The sequence below is a fragment of the Chelonoidis abingdonii genome, chromosome 11 (assembly GCF_003597395.2).
Source record: "Chelonoidis abingdonii isolate Lonesome George chromosome 11, CheloAbing_2.0, whole genome shotgun sequence".
NCBI classification, from domain to species: domain Eukaryota; kingdom Metazoa; phylum Chordata; order Testudines; family Testudinidae; genus Chelonoidis; species Chelonoidis abingdonii.
Window position 1 is genome coordinate 60,388,549 of NC_133779.1, and position 23,964 is coordinate 60,412,512.

A 23,964-nucleotide genomic window follows, 5' to 3' on the forward strand; every position below is an offset into this window, starting at 1 on the left:
GGAGGCGGAGCATGTAGAAGACACAGAGTTAAGGAGAGTGACCTCATCACACAGGGCAGTACAGACTCACGGACGTTCTCCTGGACAAACACACACCATCCGAGTCTCTCTCTCTCTGCGCTGGGTCCCACACTACGCAGGTGAGTGGAGACGATGGGAAAGGACCCCTCGTTGTGTCTGAAGGGAAATTTCTTTGCTAATCCTACCTAGAAGCCATAGACATTTGCTATTAGCAAGGCAAACTAGTGGGACTCCCTGCCACTGGGTATTAGTGGGACTTCCTGCCTCTAGGTATGAATGGGGTTATCATGGGGACTCGAGACAGAGTTAATTGGTTGGATCTGTGACCTGGGTGAATTTTTCTCCTTTGTTTCATGTTAATCAGATGAGATGTTCCCCATTTACGAATCTCTAAGCCATAGGACCCCATGTCCCTCCCACAGCCCAGGATTTCTGACCTCCCACCCCTGCTCAACCCCTCCCCAATCCCAGAACTGGGGATAAAACCCAGGAGTCCTGGCTCCCCTACCCCCTTCTCTAACCATTACACCATTCTGCAGAGTATAGAGGTCACCAGTTTACAAGTCTGGGAGGGGTGCATTCTGTGACAGGCAATAGCCCAGAGGTCCCTCATCCAAAGCTGCAGCAAGACTGTGGGGTAGAGAAGCAGCTCAGTGGATTGTGGCTTCCTGTGTTACAATGAGGTGAGAAGAACCCTGCATGCTCTCACGAGCAGCAATTCCTGTAGATGAGCATAAGGTGGGTGGAGATGGGGTGGTTTTTTCCATCTTGTAGCAGTGAGTTCCGCAGGCATCAGCTCCAGCATGCTTGGAGCCAACAGCACCGATTCCCCACCTCCTTTAGCCAGGTCGTCTTAGGCACTGAAGCCAGGTCAGAGTTGGTGCCTTCTAGTGGGGAAAGACCCTGTGTCCCATTCCCTGCCCCTTTGACCCAACCGGCCCTCCAGGTCACAGCCAATGTGATGTTCTCCGCATAGCTGTAATTTGATCTTTTAGACAATTGTCCCCTTCCCCACTTGCCACACCACAGCTATCCAGCTTTCCCTCCTCTGCTACCTATAGCTTTATCTTGTAGCAGTGAGTTCCTCTGGTCATGGCCCTTTGCTGAGAATACCCAGCCTGGACATAGTGGAGGACCAGAGAGTGTCCAGAGAAGTCCCCTCTGTTGTTTTTCCTTCCTCCTCTTCCACTCTCCCTTTTCCTCTCCTCCGTTGTACCTTCAACCCCTCTTTTGTCTCTCCCCAGGGAACCATGGACCGAGGCAACATGACCCTCTTGCCCGTAACCTGGACAAACTCCAGCCAGCCCCCAGCATCTATGAAGAGCACTAACCTGGCCATTGCTGTGTTGCTGTTTGCCACCTTCCTAGTGGGTGTGGTGGGGAATGGGCTGTACCTGTGGGTGCTGGGGCTGAAGATGAGGAGGACGGTTACCACCCTCTGGTTCCTCCATTTGGTCTCCTGTTCTCTCCTCTTTACCCTGATACTCCCTTTCTTCACTGTCCATGTTCTCCTTGGTTTCCACTGGGTCTTCGGAACGGCCATGTGCAAGGTCCTCAGTTCCTGCACCCACTTGGGATTGTTCTCCTCTGTCTTCCTCCTTGCCCTCATCAGCCTGGACCGCTACACTCTGACCTGCTACCCCATCTGGTCCCGGCATCACCGTACCATGTCCTGGGTCAGGAGGCTGGTCATGGGTGTGTGGCTGGCCTCCTTCACTCTTAGTGCTCCCTACCTGTTTTTCCAGGAGACCTGGGAGGTGGAGGGAGACAGGGTCATTTGCACCATTTATTACATCCTCTCCAGAGACCAAGACAGAGCTAAGGTGCAGGCCTGGAGGATACACGCATATGTTGTGCTGTTTGTGGTCCGGTTCCTGCTGGGCTTCTTGCTGCCCTTCTGTATCATCGCGGTATGCTACAGCCGGATGGGGCTGGAGATGAAGGAGAAGGGACTAGCACGAAGCAGCAAGCCCTTCAAAGTCATGGTGGCTGCGGTGGTGTCGTTCTTCTTTGGCTGGCTGCCCTATCACCTCTACCAGAGCTTGACGCTCATCAGAGATGTGCCATAGTCATTGACTGATGCCTTCCTGCTTGTGAGCATCATCACGTTCTGCTTCAACGTCTGCTTCACTCCAGTCCTCTACCTCTTTGTGGGGCAGACGTTCCATCAGGTGCTCAGGACATCCCTCTTTGCTCAGGTCAAAGCGGCTTTTCATGAGGATCTCAGTAGTGATGTGTCTGGACCAGATTCTAGAGGGAGAACAGGCGAGAAACTAACTGCATGGAAGTAGAGTTAAAACTTGAAGTCCTGCAAAATCTAGATATTTGTTACTTTAAAACAGATTGGTTCTAGGTATCTCAATGTGTCCTTACTGAATAGAGTTTCTTTGGGTCTAGATTCACAGCTGGCTCTAGATTCTCAGGTGTTCTGTCTCTTGGCATATTATAATTAAGGCTCCAAGTCTGTCACAGAGGTCATGGATTCTGTGACTTTTTGTGACCTCCATGACTTCTGCGGCTACTGGTGCTGGCTCTGGGGCTGCCTGAGCCGGGTATCCCCAGGGCCAGCAGTAGCAGTTTGGGTGTGTGGGAGGGGGCTCAGGACTAGGGGAAAGTAGGGTGTGTGTGTGTGGGGGGGGTACTTCCTTTGGGATGCAACCTTCCTGGCTCCCACTGGCATGGCCCTGGTGCTCCTAGTCAGAGGAGAGGCCAGGGGGCTCTGGGCACTGCCTGCACCTGCAGACTCCACCCCTGGAACTCCCACTGGCTGTGGTTCCTGGCCAATGGGAGCTGCGCAGCTGTGATTGCGGTGGGAGCAGCGTGCGGAGCCCCCTAACCCCTCCTCCACCTAGGAGCTGCAGAGACATGGGAGCCAGGTAGGGAGCCCCTGCTAGCCCTGACTCTTCCCCAGCACCATCAGGGGTCCCGGGCCACAAGCTGCAGCCCAATCCACCCCCAGCACCAGCAGGATGTGGGCCACCTCACCCAGCACCTGCAGCACCACCAGAATGTCCCCCCCAAAAGCACCTGTGGCCCCTTGCCCAAGCTTTAGTTCGGGGTATATAGTAAAAGTCATGGACAGGTCATAGGCCATGAATATTGGTTTACTGTCTGTGACCTGTCCATGAATTTCACTAAAAATACCCATGACTAAAACACAGCCTTAATTACAACCCCCTAGGATCCAGAGAGTTCTAGATTCCTGTTTGGTTCTAGAACTCTATAGCTGTCATGGGTATAAATAGTGTAAAACTCCATATGATCCCATGAGTTTCATACTAGGCTGACTCTGGAACTGTGTGTAGTTTTAGATGTCAAAATGCTTTTCAACTGAATAAAAGTCCATGCATTCTAAATCTATTGCTGTTGGTAGATCCTCATGGATTCCAAGCTTCTTAAAGCCTGGTAGGGTCCCTTGGGCTCTAGATTCCTGGGTAGTTCCAGAATCTTGCACTTGGGGTATGGTTTCTATTCCCAGTGGTATTTCACAGGTTCTAGAGTCCTAGCATTCTAGAACCTCCTGGGTTTGACCACTCTCAAACTTTACAAACCAGTCTTTTCTAGAACCTTGTTCACCTGAAGCACCTGGTGTTAAAACCAGTTTCATGGTGGAGTAATCACCTCTTCCCAAATGGAATAAGCAAAAATCACTAGTTACTTTGGGGCATGGAGAAAATGGGTCAGATTGTGATCTGATGTAAACCAGCATAGCTCAGTTGAGCTTATTTCAGGACTCCTGAGTTCTATCCCCAGCTCTGGGAGGTGAGTGGGGTCTGGTGGGTTAAAGCATCCTAAATTAGGAATGGCTCATCTGATAGAATTGTGTTCAGTGCCATGGAGTCGCCTAGGTTGATGCTGCTTGTGTTTGGTGGCAGGGAGTCCCACAGGTTAACCCCACTCATATCCAGTGGTAGGGAGCTCCACAGGTTAACCCTAATGATATCAGATTTTGGTGGCTTCTTATATTCAGAGACTCTAAGGTCAGAATTGACCATTGTGACCATATAAGAAGACTGACTTCCGTATAACACAGGCCAGAGAACTTCCCCAAACTAATTCCTACAGCAGATCTTTCAGAAAAATGCCTAACCTTGATTATAAATAGCTAGTGATGGCGAATCTACCGCAAACCTCAGTCAATGGCCCCAATGGTAAATTCCCCTCACTGTTAAAGATAAGCACCTTATTTCCTGCCTGAATTTGTCTAACATCAGGCTCAAGTTACTGGGCCATGTTAGACCTTCCTCAGCTAGACTGATGAGTCCATGGTCAAATATTTGCACCACATGGAAGTACTGACAGATGGGTATCAGGTCCCTGCTTAACTTTCTCTTTATTAAGCTACAGAGATGGACTCCTAGAGTCTAAGACTGTCCACACTGGGGGCAGGGTATAGAACTCCACATCTCAGTCCAAAGGGAATTAAAACATTCCCCTTCTGGGAGCCAATTTATTAGGCCTGTGGCAGGGTAGAGGAGGCCCTGAGGCCCCCTGCTGGAGGCCTCATGCCCTGCAACTTCCTGACCCATAAAATGTCAGTGGAGAAGGTCCTCCAAGCTGCCTAGAGTGGCTGTTTGGGACACAGCCAATCAGAGAGGCTGCAGGGAGCAGCCAATCCAGGTCCAGCAGGCCCATATAAAAGGTACTGAGCGCAGTTCTTTGCTGGAGTTGGAGGAGTGTGGATGTCCTGGCTGAGCTACAGGATCTTGGATAAAGCAGTGCTTGCAGAGACCCGGGGGAACAGGAAGGAGCTCTGGGCTGGTTGCTGGGACTCAACCAGGACATGACCCTGAGGTGTGGGTGAAGAATGTGTGGTGGCTCTGAGGAAGTGACCCAGTGAATTGTAGCAGTGACACAGTTTATTTAAAGGAACAAGCTGATTGGGTGATATCTATGAGGTCCCTAGTCTGGGATCTGGAGTAGTGAGTGGGGCTGGATCTCACTAGCCACTGGGCAACTGGCCAGGACTTTTGGTCACCCCAGAAGGGGGAGCTGAACTCTTTTAGTGGTGCAGCAGGAAAGCCAGGGCCAGAAAAGCCCAGAGAGGGAGAATACATCAGTGCCTGGGAGGGAGCCCTGGGGCACTGCTCCATACTAGAGCAGGGACAATTTGAGAGAGCCCAGAAGGGGCTGGGAACCAATTTGAATCAGGGGGCTGTGATGGATTGAGGAGGGAATCCAGGGACAGAGCTGCAGATTGACATGCCAGAGGGCACCAAGACAGGTTCTGGTTGGACTTGTACCCTGGACAAAGTTTGGTTTGTATTTCACATACAGACTGTGTGTGACTCATTCGGAGGGCTCAGTTGCTGAGGACTCACTTCACAGCTGTGAGTTTTCTTCTTTGCCATTATCCTGCCATGAGGGGGCTGGACCTGCAGGTGCTGGGCCTGAAGATGAGGAGCAGTGACCACCCAGTGGTTCCTCTACCTGGTTTTCAGCTCCCTGTTCTCCTCCTATTGCATCCAGTGCCCCCTAGAGGGGAAAGACCCCTTGTCCCTTTCCACACCTCCCTGAGTCAGCCAAACATCCAGATCAGAGCCACATCGTGTTCTCTGCTTGGTTCTGTGTTTGACCCTGTAGATTATTTCCTCCTTCTCCACTCCTCCCACTTGCACTATCCTCCTTTCCCCTCTCCACCTGCCTTGCTTTCTTGTAGCAGTGAGTTCCAGCAGTGAGGAAGGGTGCTGCAGAGTGACCTCTGGCCGCAAGGGGGCACTCGTGTAACAGACACCATGTCACAGAGACCCACAGGTAAATGCTACTCATTTCCAGTGATGGTGGTGGTGGGCCTGTGGCTTAACCCTGATCGTGTGGGTTAATGCCACTTTTGTCCAGTGGCAGGGGGGTCCCGTGGGTTAGCCACACTGAGGAACTGATCTTGTAATTTCTCATCTGTTTCAATGAGGAAAAACATCTCTTTGTCCTGGGACTTTTCCTTTCCGGAGTTGCACACTAGCAAAATGATTGTTTGCCACACACTGGGCATTTGGGCCCACATGCAGGATGGTTCCATTTGGCTATGATGCCATTTATAACAACCCTTCCTTGCCTCTGGCTTCTCTTGTTTTCACGGCTCTTGATGGCAGGCTTTTATGAGCAGCAGGACGCCCTCCAGCCCATGACTGCAGGTCTGGGTGCTTACGAAAGGTGGATTTACTCTGCAACGTATGCACATGGTTTTCTGGCTCACCCAGCCTTTTCGATTGTCTTGCCATGGTTTCAGCTGCCTGCGAAATGGTTCCCAGGATATTTGAGAAGTTCATTTAGTCTCTGTCACTGCTGAGTCTCACACCATGCCACACACGGTCCTTAATGCAGGAGTCCCACACATCTCCACAGTCACAAGATCACGCTGCCAGTTGTAGACAGATGTTGGACTGATTTATACTTTCCCCGTCTGGCTGACTTCCAGTGCAAAATTCCTGCCTTTTGACTGGGAACGCTTCTCCCCCCTGCACAGCGCCACCGCTCATTCCTTAAGACTTGTGTATTTTTCTCTGTCGCATTATCACATTGAAACCTGTTCAATTTCCTCTCCCGCCTGCCACCTGGGGAAACCAAGCTGTTTGCATCTGTTCATTTCTTTGTCTGCACACTGCCCCGCTCAAATCACAGCTTCTTCTTCTCCGGCTCTCTGATGAGGGTGAACAAGGACAAGTGCATAGACCTGCACTTAGAACGGAAGAATCCCAGCACTGCTAGGAGCTGGGGACCGACTGGCTAAGCAACAGTTCTGCAGAAAAGAACCTGGGGATTACAGTGGATGAGAAGCTGGATATGGGTCCCCAGCTCTGGGAAGCCCCAATGCCTGGACCCCCAACTGCAGCCCTGGGACTGGAGGTTTCTTGCTCCCTGCCCAGGCCTCAGGGTTAGTGGTTAGAGCAGGGGAGGGGTGATTCAGGAAATCTGAGTTCTAGCCCTGGCTCTGGCAGGGGAATGGGGGCTAATTTTAAAGCAATGGCTGTTTCTTATAGGGGGACCAGAGGAGAATTCTAAAATTTCGGGACCACCCCAGGGTGAGCGCCTTTTCAGTTGTTACACTCACCCATCTGAGACTTCGGCGGAGGGTACTTTAGTCACTGACGGTCTTGGGTGGCATGTCAGCGGCAGGTAATATACTTTGCCACGAAAGAAGGGAGTACCCGCCGCCAAAGTGCCACCGAAGACCCGGACGTGCCGGGTGAGTGTAACAATTGAAAAGGCACTCCCCCTTGCCGGTCACCGCCACCTAAGCAACAAGGTGTGTGTGGGGGCGGGGGGAAGGCTCCAGAAACAACATATTGGGACAAATGGCATCATGACTGTACTTTGGTCAGGACACGGGACAAACTGCTTGATATCCTGATTTTTATTGGGACATCTGGTCATCCTAGTTTCTTAGGTGGTTTCCCTGCTAAGATAGTGTCCAAATGATCATTTCCATTTATGGTTTGCAGCTTCTCCATCTCAGAGATCAGGTGGAGGTGGAGCGTGTATAAGACACAGAGTTAAGGGGAGACACCTCAACACACAGGGCAGCACAGACTCACGGACACTTTGCTGGGCAAACACCTACCATCCAAATCTCTCTCTGTGCTGGGTCCCGTACTACGCAGGTAAGTAGAGATGATGGGCAGGGATCCCCCATTTGGTCTGAAGGGGAATTTCTTTGCTAATCCTACTTAGAAGCCACAGACATTTGCTATTATCAAGCCAAACAGAGGGACTCCCTGCCACTGGGTATTAGTGGGATTAGCCTGTGGGACTCTCTGCCACTGGGTATTAATGGGGTTAATATGAGGACTCAATAGACAGTTAGTAGGCTAGATCTGGGACCTGGGTGAATTTTTTTTCCTCTCTTGTTTCAGGTTAATCGGATGAGGTGTTCCCCATTTACAAATCTCTAAGCCACAGGAGCTCATGTCCCTCCCACAGCCCAGGAGTCCTGCCTCCCAGCCCCTGCAGCTCTAACCCACTAGACCTGTCTCACCTGCCACAGCCAGGAATAGACCCCAGGAGTCCTGGGTTCCAGTCTCCCCACTGTAACCATTAGGCCAATCTGCAGAGCACAGAGGACAACATGCTAGCAAAGCGGGGCTGGGGGTGTGTGTGTGCAGTCTCTGAGAGAGACAACAGCCCATAGGTCACTGGTGCAGAGCTGCAGCATGGCTGAGTGTCAGAGAAGCAGTCTGGTGGATTGAGGCTTCCTGTGTTACAAAGAGGTGAGCAGGATCTTGCACGCTCTTGAGTCATGGTGTAGCAGCAGTTCCTGTGACAGGCAGATGAGTACGAGAGACAAGGTGGGGGAGGGATGGTTTTTTCCAACTTGTAGCAGAGTTCCCCTGGCCCCCAGCTCCTGCATGCTAGGAATCAACACCCCCGATCCCCACCTCCCTGAACCAGCTAGTCCCAGGCCCTGAAGCCAGATCTGGGCCAGATCCTCCTAGTGGGGAAGTCTCATGTGCCGTTCCCTGACCCACTAAGTGAATAGGCCCTCCAGGTCACAGCCATGTGGTGGTCTCTGCATAGATTTGTATTTGATTTACTAGACTTTCCACTTCCTGACTTCTCCCAATTTCCTATCCCTCTTGTCCTTCCCAAGTGCCCATAGCTCTATCTTGTAGCAGTGAGTTCCACTGACCATTGCCCACCTGCTGAGAATACCCAGCTTGGACATTGTGGAGGACCAGAGGGGGCCCAGAGAAGTCATCTCAATGGCACATTCCTAATGACACCTTCAGTCTGGTACAATTTCTCACATTTAGCACCTAAAAAGAATGGCCCATGTGGGAATCTCCCTCGCATCCTATTTTCAAACTGCTCTCAAAACCAATTGCAGACTCAGACTGGCTTTCAAACTGGGATGCTGCCACCGCGGAGTCTGCTGGGGAAATGGGTGACCATTAGGTTGGGAAGTTGATGAGATGCAGCTCCCTGAATGTGAAGTGCTGATAATATCCAAATTGAACGGAAACCCCTGTGTGTAAGGCAACTGCCTTGAAAACCAGCACTCTGCAATGGAGGCTGGGTGGGGTTTGTGTGGGAAATCTGGGATTGTTGGGTCAACGAGCTCCCAGGATTCAGCCCCTCTCCTGAAAATATGAGCTGATTTCTCATTTTCAGAGTGTGAGGATGTTGTTGGTGCAGAGCCAGGGAAAAATCGAAGGCTTGGACTTTCATGAAATGCAGAGCATGGACAGCCCCTGAACTCAACTACTGAAGGTGGGGAGGGAATGGTACAGAAATATTTCAAAAGTTGTTCCACCACTAAAGTGTTTTTACTTTGGCTCACGGGCACTTCACAGCTCTGCAGGCTGTAGCTTGCGCAGGAGCTCTGCAGTGAGAAACATAGGTGCTGAGCTTTTGCTAGCGCGAGGTGGACCACGGGGACCATTCTTAGTCTTTGCACCTGAAGATGAGTAGTCTGATGTTTTCCACCTCCACCTTAGCACATCCAACCTGCCATTTGTGAGATGTCCCAGCAAAATGTAGAGAATGTAGGAATCCTTTGCTTTTGTTCTTCACCTACCCTAACCACTGGACCCCACTTCCCTGCCAGAGCCAGGGATAGACCCCCAGGAGTCCTGATTCCCAGCATCCCCTGCTCCAACCACTAGACCCCACTCCCCTCCCAGAGCTGGGGATAGAACCCAGGAGTAAAGGCTCCCAAACCGCACTGCTCTAACACACCGGACCCCAGCCAGAGGCAATAGAATTACTGAAGAGTTCTGAAGAGATGTCAACAGACATACACTGATTTACACCAGCTGACAATCTCGCCTGTTCACTCCATTGCCTATTGATTTTCAGGCTTAGTCTCCTAAAAATTTTGGCAATCTTTTGTGCTTCTAGGTTTGGGATGTTTCCCAGATGAACACCCTTAAAGAGACCTGATTTTTCCATAACAAGGGTGCTCAACACTTTCTGAACATCAGACCACTCAAGTTGGAGGCACCCAAAACCTTGAAGCTCCAAGCATGACCAGCCACTTTGGGAAACTCAGATCCTCAGCCCTTGGACCTTTGCACAAGTGTCTTGTGCCATAGACCTCCAAGGAACACTCTTTCCAGAGCTGGGACCTGCCCTAGATGCACAGTATGAAGGGCTATCCCCATTAGGATGCCACCAGAAGTGCTGAGATACCACTGAGCCTGCCTGTTATGCCAACCTGTACACCCTTTATACCTGTCTTGCTGAGCCAAGATATTAAGCTTCCTCCAGCACACACAGAGGCAGGGCCACACCAAACTGCAGAACAAAACAGACACTGAGATCAGTTCAGGGAAGGCTCAACTTAAGGGACTTGCCCCAGCACTCAGGTGTCCACCTCCCTTGGAGTGCAAAACCAAACGTATATTATGAAATCCACCTTTTCCCTCAATGCGGTGCAAGGTATGCGCAGCCTCCTCCCCCTCCCTCCCTCCCTCCCTTTTGTTATGAAACTTGCACACAGAGTTACATTAAAAACAAGAAATAAGTTTATTAACTACAAAAGGTGAATTTTAATTGAGTATAAGAGACAACAGACAGAAGAAAGCAGATTACTGAGCAAATAAAACAAAGTACGCAAGCTAAGCTCAATATACTTAAGAAACACTTTACGACACGTAATTGCTTATCCTACATGTTGTTTTAGGCTGGTTGCAAAGTTTCTGTGGTTCACAGTTCCTGGTATATTTCTTTTCAGACTGGACCCCTGTCTCAGTCTGGACTCCCCTGCCCCTGCCACACTCACCTTCTTTACCGGTGACTTTAGCAGTCTTTCTTCTTGGGCAGACAGGCCATGGAGAGGAGTCGTCCCATTTCCCTTCCTCCCCACCTTTAAATAAGATTTCCTAAGGCAGGAATCCTTTCTTTCCCAAACTTGACCCCCCTTCCCTTCTGGTGGAAAGTTACAAGAAGTCCCAGGTAATGTTTACTATCGGATGACAAGACCACCTGGCTAGTGGTGTCACAGTTACTTCCCTGGACACCTCCCAGAAGGGAGAGAGATTTGTATCTTCATGGTTTTGTGGTTCCTTCCTCTGGCTCATCAAATTTGATGGCCTGTCATTTGGTGGGAGACCAGGACTGAGTCCCAGGAGGCCTTGGTGCTATTTCTGGTTCTGCCACTAGCTCTCTGGGTGACCTTCGCCAAGTCACTTCCACACTCAGTGCCTCAGTTTCCCCATTTGTAATAACTGCTACTGACCTCCTTGGTAAAATACTTTGAGATCTACTGAGGACAAGCACCAGAGAAGAGCTAGATAATGCTATTATAATAGACAGATTCTTCTATAATACACTATGACAAATGGATTTTAAACCATTTGGAAATCTAGATCCCCTATGAGATTTTTGCATCAAGCATGGAATCTGGAACCTGTTGGATTCTATATGGTTTGAAAACACTCTAGGATCCAATGGGGGTACTAGCAATAGTCATGAATCTGGAACTCATGGACCCTATTGAGTTTGAACATATTGAGAGACATAAAATGAAGATTCCAGAGCCAGCCAGTGATGCAGAACCCATGAGAATCAGTGAAGTTAGAACACATTGAGAGACCTAAAACAAATGAGATTCTGGAGTCAACTGTTGATCCTGAACCCTTGATCACCCATTGAGTTTCATAACATTGAAAAACCAAGAACAAATTAGGTTCTAGAGCTGGATAATGATCTAGAAGCTTTAAAAACATATTGACTTTGAAAAGATTGAGAGACCTAGAACACATGGGATTCTGCAGGTGACAAGGAATCTGGAATCCTAAGGACACTGCTCAGTTTATTAACATTGAGATATCGGGAGCCAAGCACGTTTTTAGTTCAATCAGAGATGAAGGAACAGGTGGGATGACAAGTTTCCAATGCTCTTACTCTAGGCACTCTCAGGCCATATCCAGTTCTGATCCCTCAACTTCTGCCCCTTGTTTCCCACTGATCTCAGGTGCTTCACTGCCGAGATCATCAGCAAAAGCTGCCTTGACCAGAGTGATGAGGGACATCCTGAGCACCTGCTGGAACCTCTCCCCCACAAAAATGTAGAGAACAGGGGTGCAGCAAGTGTTTAAACAAGTCAAGAGGGTGTAAAGAAGCAGCAAGGTGCTTGTGACTGACACAGGCACTGCATTCTTGTAGAGCAGCAGGACATGATAGAGGCAGTAAGGCACCCAACAGATGATGAATGACACCACCGCAGTCACCATGACTTTGAAAGGCTTCCCGCTCCGCTCCAATCCCCTCTTCTTCATCCCGTCCAGCCTTGGCATCCCATGCTGGTGCAGACAGGCAGCAGGAAGCCCAGCAGGAACTTTAACCCAAACAGGACCGGATGGAGACGTGTCTTCCAGGCCTGGGTCTCGGCTCTGTCCCACTCTTCGGAGGTGTAACTCTTGGTGCAGGTGACCCTGCCTCCTCCATCTCCAGGAGATCCCGGAAGCCCAGTTAGGAACGCTGAAGGTGAAGGAGACCAGCTATATGACCGCGACCAGCTTCTTGACCGTAGCCACGGTGCAGTGATGCCAGAATCAGACGGGGCAGCAGGGGAGAGTGCACTAGTCCAGGCTGGTGAGGGTGAGGAAGAAGATGGCAGATAATATGCCCAAGGAGAGGCAGGGATGGGAGAGTGAGGAAGAAGATGGCAGATAATATGCCCAAGGAGAGGCAGGCATTGAGGAGCTCACACATGCCCATACCGAAGACCCAGAGGGAACCCAGGCAGATGTAGATGTAGGCAAACAGAGTTATAAAGCAGGATGTGAGTAGGTAGGTGAGCACCAGATGGAAGTCACCATCATCCTTATCTTCATCCTCAGCCCCAGAGCCCACAGCCAGCCACTCCCAGCAGGGGGTGCCACACACAGCTGCCATCCAGCTGGGGGTTGCTCCCATTGGCTGCTGGGCAAGGCAGAGGGACAAGGAAGGTGAAGGGACTGTGAGACCCTGAGGAGGTGTGGGAAGAACACAAAGGGGACTGAAGAAGAGGGAGAGAGAGACAGAAGTGTGGAGCCCTTGCACTGACAATCCCTGCATTTCATTCTTCTCCCTGCACAACCCGGCAAGTCCCCCAGCCTGATACTGGGAAAACCAGGAGTCCTGGCTCCCAACACTCATGCCCCCAATCTATCTCACTGGACCATATTCCCCCCCGAAGCCAGGGATATAACCCCGGAGTCCTGGCTTCCTCCCCACTCTCCCCATTCCAACTCAGTAGATCCCACTCTCCAAACAGAACCGGGGTTAGAACCCAGGAGTCCTGGCTCCCACTCCCTGGCTCTAACCACTAGACCCCACTCCTCTCAGATTTCAACCTTGGTCTAGTGTACCATGCCACTGGGGGCTGTTTTCCCAGTAATCAGGGTCCTGGTTCTGAGGATGGGGCCTGTGTAACGAACAGTCTGGGGAGGGCTGGTGCGACTGACATTTTATCTAGAACAGGAAGGGGCAGCATTTCACATGAGTTGTCGCACGCAGGGATGTACCCACAACATGTAGATAACACAGGCCCCCTAACAGCTATTGACCTGCTCTAACCACTAGATCCCACCCCACTATCAGAGCTGAGGACAGAACCCAGGAGCCCTGACTCCCAGTGCCCCCTTCCCCGGCCCTAACCCACAAGACCTCCCTCTCCTCACCTGGGAGTTGCATTATTTGTGGCTGAGCCTTTGCTGTGAGCTAACAGGGCTGGGTTATCTCTGGGTGCAGCCCCTGTCAGGAAAGAACTTATGCAAAATATAGGCCTTTCCTCTCTAGGGGGGCACAGCTCAATAGATGAGCTGCTGGCTAAGCATCTAGTGCATTAGAGTGGGGGGCTGGGAGCCAGGACTCCTGGGTTCTACGTCAGGCTCAGGGAGGAAGTGGGGCCCAGTTTTAAAGCAATTGTTGTTGCTTAGGTGGTTTCTCTGCTAAGACAGTGTCCAACGATCATTTCCATTCACGGTTTGCAGCGTGTGGATCTCAGAGAGCCGGTGGGGGTGGAGCATGTAGAAGACACAGAGTTAAGGGGAGTGAACTGAACGCACAGGGGAGGGCTCTTGTGTGCTGGGTACAGACTCACAGACACTTTGCTGGGAAAACACACGCCATCCAAATCTCTCTCTGCGCTGGGTTCTGATCTGCCCAGGTGAGTCGAGACGATGGACAGAGGGCCCCATATTGGGTCTGAAGGGGAATTTCCTTTCTAAGGCCCCCTAGAAGCCACAGAAATTTGCCATTTTCAAGGCAAACCAGTGGGACTCCCTGCCACTGGGTAGTAGTGGTGGTAGGCTGTGAGACTCCCTGCCACTGGCTGTGAGTGGGGTTAGCCCGTGAAACTGGGTAGCACTGGGTTACGCAGGAGCACTCAATAGACAGAAGTAGGAGGTGAGATCTGTGACATGGGCGAATTTTTCTCTCTTTTTCACATTTTACAAATCTCTAAGAAACAGGACCCCACGTCCCTCCCACAACGCAGGAGTTCTGACCCCCTCCCTGCACCCCATTCCCAGAGCCAGGAATAGAACCCAGGAGTCCCATTAGGCAATTCCAAAGAGCAGAAAGAGCTCCAATCTAACAAGGCGTGGGGGACACAGTCCTAGGCAGAGGTAAGAACCCAGAGGTCCTAGATCCAGTTGGGAATCTAGAATTCATAGACTTTGAGTCTGAAAACACTGAGAGGCTTACAAGAAATGAGATTCCAGAGCCAGCTAGTGATGCAGAACCCAAGAGAGTCAATTAGGACAGAACACATTGTGCAGGGCTGGCAGCACGGCTGTGGGGCAGAGAAGTAGGTCAGTGGATTGAGACTTCCTGTGTTACCATGAGAGTGAGAAGGACCCTGCCCTTTCTCAAGAGTCAGGGTGTAGCAGCAATTCCTGTGGCAGGCAGATGAGCTCAGGGGTTGGGGCGGCTTTTTCCAGCTTCTAGCACTGAGCTCCACCATCATCAGCACCTGAATACTGGGAGTCAAGAGGCTGATTCCCCACATCCCTGAACTGGCCTGTGCCTGCCCTGCAGACAGATTGGACCTGGCATCTGCTAGGGGGAAACACCCTGTGTCCCATTCCCTGCCTTTCTGAGCCAGTCCATTCTCCAGATCACTGCGACGTGGTATTTTTAGTATAGCTCTGTATTTGACCTACCAGACTGTTCCCTTCCCCACTGCTCCCATATCTTCTGTCCCTCATATTCTCCTCGGTTGCCCATAGTTCTACCTTGTAGCAGTGAGTTCCACCTCTATAGCCCAGTTCCTGAGCATACCCAGCCCGGATATTGTGGAGGACCAGAGGATGCCTAGTTAGGTTCTGTCCAATAGTACGTTCCTAATGCCATCTGTTATTTCTTCATTCCTCCTCTTCCACTTACTCTTTCCCCCTCCTCTGTTGTCCCTTCCAATCCCTCTTCTGTCTCTCCCCAGGGCACCATGGACCGAGGCAACACGCCCCTCCCACCAACCACTGGGGTGAATTCCAGCCAGACCCCTGCAGCTGTGAGTGCCACTCACCTGGCCTCTGCATTGTTGCTGTGCCCCACCTTCCTGGTGGGTGTGCTGGGGATCAGGCTGTACCTGTGGGTGCCGGGACTGAAGATGAGGAGGATGGTGACCACCCTCTGGTTCCTCCACCTGGTCTCCTGTTCCCTCTTCTTCACCCTGCTGACCCGCTTCTTCTCCGTCTACCTCCTCCTGGATTTCCACTGGGTCTTCAACATGGCCACGTGCAAGTTCCTCAACACCTGCATCTCTATGGACATGTTCTCCTCTGTCTCCCTTCTCACCCTCATCAGCCTGGACCGCTACACCCTCACTCACCATCCCATCTGGTCCTGGCATAACCGCACCCTCCCCTGGGCTGGGAAGCTTGTCATGGGCATATGGCTGGCCTCCTTCACTCTCAGCACTCCCTACCTGTCTTTCCGGGACACCCATGTGGATGTGGGCAGGATCACCTGCATCAATAATTATACCCTCTCCAGAAACTGGAATGGAGCCAAGACACAGGACCTGGGCAGAAGGGTCCACCTGGCTGTCTTCATTGTCCGGTTCCTGCTGGGCTTCCTGCTTCCTTTCTGCATCATCGTGATATGCTATGTTCGCGTGGAACTGAAGATGAAGGAGAAGAAGCTGGTGTGGGCTGGAAAGCCCTTCAAAGTCATGGTGGCTGTGATGGTTTCCTTCTTCTTGGGCTGGCTGCCCTACCACCTCTACCACGGCTTGAAGCTCTCCAAGAAAGAGGTGCCAGAGTCAGTGATGGGTGCTCTCTTGGTCATTCACACCTTCACATCCTGCTTCAATGCCTGCTTCACCCCCATCCTCTACCTTTTCGTGGAGGAGAAGTCCTGGCAGGTATTCAGGACGTCTCTTCTCACTCTGGTCAAAGCAGCTTTTGTTGACGATCTCGGAAGCAGTGCCTCTGAGTCTAGTGGAAGACAAGGGTCAGAAGTCAATAACACAATACAATTGATGGTCTGAAGGTTCCCAGACTTAGGGAGAGTTGAAAACTTGCCATCCCATTTGTTCTAGATCCCTGATGGTTCTAAATCCAAATGGTTTTCAGGTATCTTACTGTTCATAAAGCCTGTAGTGTCCCTGGATTCTAGATTCCACGCTCTCTCTAGAATTCAATGCATTCTAGGTCACTCAATTTTTTCAAACTCAGTGGGTCATCAGTGGCACCAGATTCGTAGCAAGCTCCAGAATCTTGTTTGTTTTAGATATCTCAATGTGTTCTAACTCAATTGACTCTCTTGGCTTCTGCATCACTAGGTGGCTCTGGAATCTCATTTATTGTAAGTCTCTCAATATGTTCAAACTCAAAGTCTATGGGTTCTAGATTCCCATCTGGATCTAGGATATCACTGGATTCTAGAGTGTTTTTAAACCACATAGAATCTAACAGGTTCCAGATTGTTTGCTGAAAGTTTCATCGTGGTTCTAGATTTCCAAATGTTTTTAAATCCATTAGATGTAGAAGAGTCTGCATTATAATAGCAATATCTAGCTGTTCTCTAGTGCTTGTCATCAGTAGATCTTAAAGAACTTTACAAGGAGGTTAGTAGCAGTCTTCCAGTTTTTATAAATGGGGAAACTGGGACACAGACTAGGGACGTGACTAGGCCAAGGTCACCTAGTAGAAACTTTGGTCCATCCAGTGGCAGAACCGGGAACAAACCCATGTCAGCTGTGTCCCTGCCCAGGTCTCAGTCCATGGATCCCCTTAGTTTGTGAGCTGTCTGGGACAGGGACTGTCTTTTCGGTCAGGATTCGGGCTCCCAGTGCTACTGAAATAAAAAATAATAATAAATAAACCTTCCTGGACATTCCTTGAACTACATCGATTCTGTATGTTTTGTGGGGTGGCTCAGACATAATTTACAAATACCAAATGACCCACTTACTGGGATATGTCGTGTGGGGAGGCTCTGGCTTATTTTAAGAGCAACTGGTAAGTAAAACAAGCCAGCAGGGCAAGGAGCGGCTCCAGAGAAACCACCTGTCATGAACATTCAGGGTGGTGAAGAGATATTTGCAAGAGATCTGCTCTAGTTCAACCAGGAACTAATTCAGTGACGATCTGCAGCAGGTCAGACTAGGGACCACCATGCTCCTTCAGTCCTTGGAATCTCTGATTCTATCCAGAGGTCAGGCAGATGTTGTCGGGGAGCTGAACCAGTTGTCACCTGAACCCACTGGGATATCTGAGTAAGCCAGGCCTATGTGGGCTACCAACCTCAGCTGGAGGCTGTAGGTAAGTTAAACATGTGCTTAACTCCTCTAGTTCAACAATCTTTTTTCCATTCCAGCTGCTCAGATGAAACAAGACTGCCAAGCATGACAGATAACACCTCTCGCTGATTCAAAATTTAATAGGATCTCATGGATTCTAGGAATCCTGGGCGAGTTCTTAACAACTGGGGTCTCAGGTCTATCAGTGTTTTGAATCTGAACTGATCTGATGTGGGCTAGATTTAGAGCATCATGTTTTCCAAGCCACTGTATGTTTCAAAAGCCAATAGAGTCCTATGTATTCTAGACATACAGCTGATTCTTGAACAGCTTGGGTGCTAGGTCTGTCAAAGTATAAAAATCCAAACAGATCCTATGCGGTCTAGGACATTCTAGTTTCCAACCTCATCTATGATATCGTAGACGACATAAGACTAGTTTGGGTTTACAAAAACTTTGACAGACCTAGAACCCAAGAGGTTCAAGAACCATTCAAATGTCTAGACCTCATGGTGTTCTAATGGGTTTTTAAAAGGTTGTGTGTGTGTGTGTGTGTGTATGTGTGTGCATAAAATACACACACACACAATAGTACTGCATGTATAATGCTAAGATTGTGTCACAGAGGTGACAGAAATCACAGAAACCGTAATTCAGCGACCTTCATGACATTGGCAGCCTTGCAGCTGACCTGCCACTGCCAGAAGCGGGGGACTTTGCAGCAACCCAGTGTCCCGTGGTGGCAGGAAACCCTCCAGCAACTGACAGTGGTGACCCCTGAGCTGCTGAGCCACCATTGCTTGCAAAGTTCCCCCCAGCAGTGGCTCAGCTGCAGTGAGCAACCAGAGCCCCCCGCTGCTCCCAGCTGCCACCATCGGTGGCAGAGGGACCCCGGAGCTGCTCAGTGGCTGTGGGTGGCAGGGATCCCTACGGCTCCAGCCCCACAGAGTGGCAGGGGGATCCCTCCCAGCTACTGGGCAATGGGGCTTCTGCAGGTTCCAGCCACTGCAGGGGGTGGGGCACGGTGCTGGACCCTCCTCCCTCCCCATTTTGTCAGGGATGATTTTAGTAAAAGTCAGGGACAGGTCACAGCTTCCACGATATTTGTTTATTGCCTGTGGCCTCTTCATGACTTTTACTAAAAATATCTGTGACAACATCGTAGCTTTACACCTTGGTTCTAGATATCTGGCTAGTTCTTGGACCTCTTGAGTTCTAGGTGTGACAATGTTTGAAACCCAATCAGATCTGACATGGTCTAGCACTTCAAGGAATCCAAGCATCTATATGTGTGAAAAAACAAGTGTCCTCTGAATTCTAGATTTGTGGCTAGTTCTAGAAACTCCTGGGTTCCAAGTCACTCTAGGAGTCCAATCCCCACTACCCCCGATTGTTCAGAGCAACCAGAGACGCAAAGAATTGGTTATTGGCACAAGACTTGCATGCCATCTGTGGTTCCAATTCTGCCCCGTTGTGGCTGAAGATACCAGGTCAAAGATGATAATAGGGCTGAGAGGTCAAACATCTCCATGTTTAAATCAAAAGAGCCATGGCTGTGTCTCTAAGCCCCCATGTGTCAGCTCAACGTGGGTGTTACTCACCCTCAATTTCCGGTGGAAGCCGTACCTTGCAGAGGTGTGAACTGCTATTTAGCACAGGTGTGAACAGCTTGAGGAGCGGACTCACTTTTGCAATATGGCTACACCGGTCCTCTGTCCCATGGCGTAGCTGAACTCAGGGGCCAACCAGGCTCTACGTTTCCCAAAGTTCGACCTCTTTCCTTTTCCCCCTTGCTCTGCTCAACACTCAGGTGAAGTATAAGTAGTCTCGTGGCCTGTCAAAGGCCGTGGTCAAATGTCTTGATGTTTTTGTTCTTTTGGCCTTGAGATGAAAACCTTGTCTGTGTCTCTTGGAACATTTTCTAAGTTATATCTGTTCTTATCAGTTTAACATCTGATATGTTCTTAATATGAGGACTGTATATTACATTGATTTTTTAAACAGGGGTCAGGGAGATGGAATAGGAGCTTGCTCTGTCCACCCCATGCATCGAACTGGTATTGCAGTATCTCCAAACAAAAAAAATGATAACCATCCGAAAACATTCAAACAACACGTGTGGGGAGGGGCCAGTAGCGTGGGAACCCCTGGAGCAAATGACCCCAAATTTGCATCACAAACCCCACCCCCGCCTCCATTGCTGAGTGCTGGTTTTCAAGGCACTTGCCCCCTGCACTGGGGCGTCGGTGCAATGTGTGAATATTAACAGCAGATCATCTTCAGGAGGCTGCATCTCCTCACATCCCCCATCAAATGACCACCCTTTGCTCTTGCAGACTCCAGCAGAGCCCCTGCGACTTGGTGCCGCTTTCCAAGTCCATGAGAGTCTGCAAGTGTTTTTCAGAGCAGGGTGAAAAAATTAAGAGCAGCTCCTTTTCCATGCTGCTTTAACTTAGAGCCCCGGATCACAAGCCTCTGAACCTGCCTGTAGCAAGGCGGTGTGGCTCCCCTCCTCCACAGGGAGGGTGGAGCCCCATCAATCATCCCCCAGGGCGGAACCGCTGGGCGGAAGTCCCGCCCCTCAGAGGGTCAGGCGGCGACCCGGAAGGATAAAAGCCGGGCCCCAGCCTTCAGTCAGGCCCCAGCCACCGCCGGGAGCAGACGTGCCCATTGGCTCTCGTCACTGGGAGGCTGCTGAGGCCAGAGACCGGTACCAGGAGCTGCTGGAGCTACCCGGCGGCCGCCGCGACGAGGAGCTGCCGGAGCTACCCCGTCCTTACTACGGCCCCGAGGAGCCACCGGAGCTACCTCGTCCTTACTACGGCCCCGAGGAGCCACCAGAGCTACCCCGTCCTTACTACGGCCCCGAGGAGCCACCGGAGCTACCCCGTCCTTGCTACGGCCCGAGGAGCCGTCAGACCAGACCTGGGCCGCCTTCCTGGAGGTACTCCCGGACCTGCCGCCCAGCCCTGAGTGGGAGGAACCCATGGTGCTGGACGTCCCGGCGGACCAGGTAGGAGGCGAGGGGGAAATAGGAAGTAGCCCGGGGGCAGCTGACTACAGTCAGGCTGCAGAGGGCCCCGAGCCTATGTCAGTGTGTTTCGGTCAGGAAGATGTGCCTCCAGATTTGTCCTTTAGACTGGCAACCTCTGTTTACTCTGTCTGAATGGTCGCCTAATGTAGAGAAGGCGGGTGTGGGAGCCAGGACCACTGTGGTTTGGGGAGGGGATTGTTGCGAGAGTGGGAGGTCAGAAACTCTTGGGCTGTTGGGAAGGACATGGGGTTCTGTGGCTTAGAGATTTCGTAAAATAGGGAACAATCATCTGATGAACATTTGAAACAGGGAGAAAAATTCACAAGGGCTACACGATCTCAACATATTATCTCTGCTATTGAGTCCTCATGTTTTCCATTTAATTATTCTCTGGTGCAGGGAGTTCCCACAGGGCTAATCCACCAATATGCCATGTGGCAGGGGAGTCCCACTGGTTTGCCTTGGTTAATAGCAAAATGTCTGTGGCTTCTAGGTAGGATTAGCAAACAAATTCCCCTCAGACCCAAGAAGGGGCCTCTGCCCATATTGTCTCGATTCCTTGGGCAGCGCAGGACCAGCGCAGGAGAGAGACTCGGGTATGGGTGTGGTGTTTGCTAGTCGCGTGTTCCATGGTCTGTGCTGGCCCTGTGTTGTTGAGACTCTCCCCTTTACTCTGTGTCTTCTACGCGCTCCCTTTCCCACCTGCTCTGTGAGCTGGATAAGCTGCAAACCGTAAATCGAAATGATCATTCGGACACTGTCTTAGCCAAAGAAGACCGTCCACTGCTTTAAAACTGGGCCCCTACTCCCCTCCCAGAAGCAGGGATTAGAACTCAGGCAGTCTCTGGTTCTCAGGACCCGCCCCCCTTTCTCTATTCCACTTGGAACCCCATCTCCTCCCACATCTGGGGTCTAGAACCCAGATATCCTCAGTCACCCTTCCTTTGCTTAACCCACTTAACCCTGATGGCCTTGGTAGAAGCAAAGGCCCTTCCTGTCCCAGTGGCTTGCAGCGGGGTTCTGCGCACTGGGGCTTTTTCCCTACCTGCCAGGCACTTCTGCCAGGGAGTGGTGTTGGGGCACAAGGGTTTTTCTCCCTTTTGCCCCCCAGTGCTTCTGCCAGGGGCTGTGGAATCTTTTGATGGGGTGGGCGTCCCTATTTGTTGTTGGAGCCTCCTAATCCTAGCTTTCCTACTTCAGATTTTGAACCTTTAGCGTTCTTAACCTGAGAGCTAGCATGAACCCCTCTAAGCTTAATTACTAGCTTAGATCTGATCTCGCTCCACAGCCAAGGAATTTCCGTGGTCTTGGCTCACTCTGGCCTCCCAAAACCTTCCCTGGGGGACCCAAGACTTCAGAGCCCTGCAGGTCCTTACCAAAAAGGAAATAAACCATTCCCCCCTACCTCTCTCCACCAGACTTTCCTTTTCTGGGCTTAACTGAGGAGTTACTTGTTGCAACTTCTTTACATCACAATTACAAGATGTGCATGTCTCCTCTCTTTCCACAAAGAGACAAACCCCCACATACAAGGAAACAGAAAGATTTCTCTCTCTCTCCCCTCCTAGCTTCTCCCGTCCTGGGACACTAGGTGAGAGTTCAACACAGAGACAGTTTCCCCCTCTCCCCCCCCCGTCTTTCCTTTCTCCCACCAATTTTCTCTGTGTGGTTGTCAAACTAGAAAAAAAATCATAACAGGTTCTTAAAAAGCATACTTTATTAAAGTATAAGGAACAAACACATAAACGTTCTTCTGCATCCAAGTGACACAATACAGGGTCAATTATTAAAGAAAACATATGGATAAACATGGAAAAGGGATAAACGCCTTACCCAAAACAACTGGTAAATTTAAAAGTACTTAAGCCACATTACACATAAAGTACTCCCCAGCTCAGAATACACATGATGCATTAAATTACAGGCAAAACAATTTAAAAGGACTACACTTTTGCTACCTTTTACTTACAACTGGTAAACAGAAGATTGAAGGTATGGAACCTAGTCCCTCTCCTAGCTGAGAGAGCACAGAACAGACAAAGACCCCAAAGCCATTGAAAATCCACAAATTCTCTCCTCCTTTACAGCTTATGAAAAATTTGGTTTCCTGATTGGTTCTCTTGTTCAGGTGTTGGTCCTTTGTTAAACCCTTTTTACAGTAAAGTAAACATTAACCCTTAGTATCTGTTTATGCCACCTCACCCATTGTTCAGGAGCCCTGGGCCACAGACCCCATCTTCCAATGGATATATTCCACTTTCTGCCCAGCCGGGCTCGCTTAGACCATCTAGGCATGGTAGGGCAGGGATGCACAGAAATTTGGGGTCCAGCTCTCGGTACCCCTTGTCCATATCAACTTCCAGCCATCGCCCCTCGGAGGCAGTCATGATGTGTAAAGGGCTGAGCTTCGACTGGGCTCATCAAAGAGACATGCCCAGAGACCCGGTCACAGTGGCTGGCATGAGTCTGACCGGGCTGATGTCCCGAGGTGGACGTTTAGTGTGCAGAGAGGGGAAAGGGTCTTGGATTCAGGGGCCGCTTGCAAACCAGGTGCTGCCAGACGCTGAGCTTCAGGAACGGGGAGGCTTGAGTCCTGCCCACAGCAGAAATGCTAAGGGCGCCCCTGCAGCCGGGCCTGAAGACAAAACTTCTTCTGTTTCAGGAACGATGAGCCAAAGTTTCTTCTGAAATCCACATTCGTGCCCAATCGGCTTGGCTTGAAATTGGCCGTATCAGTAGCAGGCTGAAAGGTCCGAGTGAGTGGTGGGGCAGTGTTAACGAAGGGTTGCTGGGGGCTCACCCTCCCTTATGGGGAGGGGAACCACACCCGTCTCGGTTCTGTCCTTTCAACGGTCCGGCCCTTGGACCCGCGGTCCACGCTTTAAGCCTGATGGGGATGTCTTTCCCTTGTGGAGTGGCACAGGCAAAGTCCGATGGGTCCCAGCTCCCTTGGTTCGGGCGAGGGCACTCTGAACACTAGTACAAGGAGCTCTGGCCTTTCTGGGCCGGGCGAGAAGCAGTTGACAAAGTCAGAGTGCGTGTCGCCCTTGGTGGCGGTGCCTGGCACCCAAGCACGTAGTTACCAAGGATTCGAATCACACTGCCTCTTAGGCTGGGGTAGAGGGGAATTCTGCCACCCGGTACGTGTGGCAGGTGTGAACGCAGGCCATCTCCTCGCTGTTCCGCCCGGAGGGCTTGGCTAGCGGCTTGTCGCTGCTAGTTGGCGTATCATGGGCGGTTC

The 23,964-nt window shown here is 50.8% G+C and overlaps 1 protein-coding gene, 1 non-coding gene and 2 pseudogenes across 2 annotated transcripts; 3 read left to right on the forward strand and 1 right to left on the reverse strand.

Moving 5' to 3' along the window:
* The first annotated feature begins 1,259 nt into the window (after window positions 1–1,259).
* On the forward strand, window positions 1,260–2,323 carry LOC116838280 (putative G-protein coupled receptor 33; annotated as a pseudogene).
* Window positions 2,324–11,873: 9,550 nt separating this feature from the next.
* Window positions 11,874–15,171, reverse strand: LOC142047495 (putative G-protein coupled receptor 33; annotated as a pseudogene).
* LOC116838279 (putative G-protein coupled receptor 33) lies at window positions 14,040–16,524 on the forward strand. The gene is made up of 2 exons (XM_032803329.2): window positions 14,040–14,110; window positions 15,383–16,524. The coding sequence occupies exon 2, from the start codon at window positions 15,389–15,391 to the stop codon at window positions 16,433–16,435; it is 1,047 nt and encodes a 348-aa protein (XP_032659220.1). The 5' UTR covers window positions 14,040–14,110; window positions 15,383–15,388; the 3' UTR covers window positions 16,436–16,524.
* A 3,067-nt stretch (window positions 16,525–19,591) lies between these two features.
* On the forward strand, window positions 19,592–19,778 carry LOC116838295 (U2 spliceosomal RNA). The gene has a single exon (XR_004376903.1). It is a non-coding gene; the product is annotated as a U2 spliceosomal RNA (small nuclear RNA).
* The last annotated feature ends 4,186 nt before the right edge of the window (window positions 19,779–23,964 follow it).

Excerpts from the sequence above, each read along its gene's own strand:
- LOC116838279 (XM_032803329.2), top strand. The coding sequence starts at position 15,389 with ATGGACCGAGGCAACACGCCCCTCCCACCAACCACTGGGGTGAATTCC.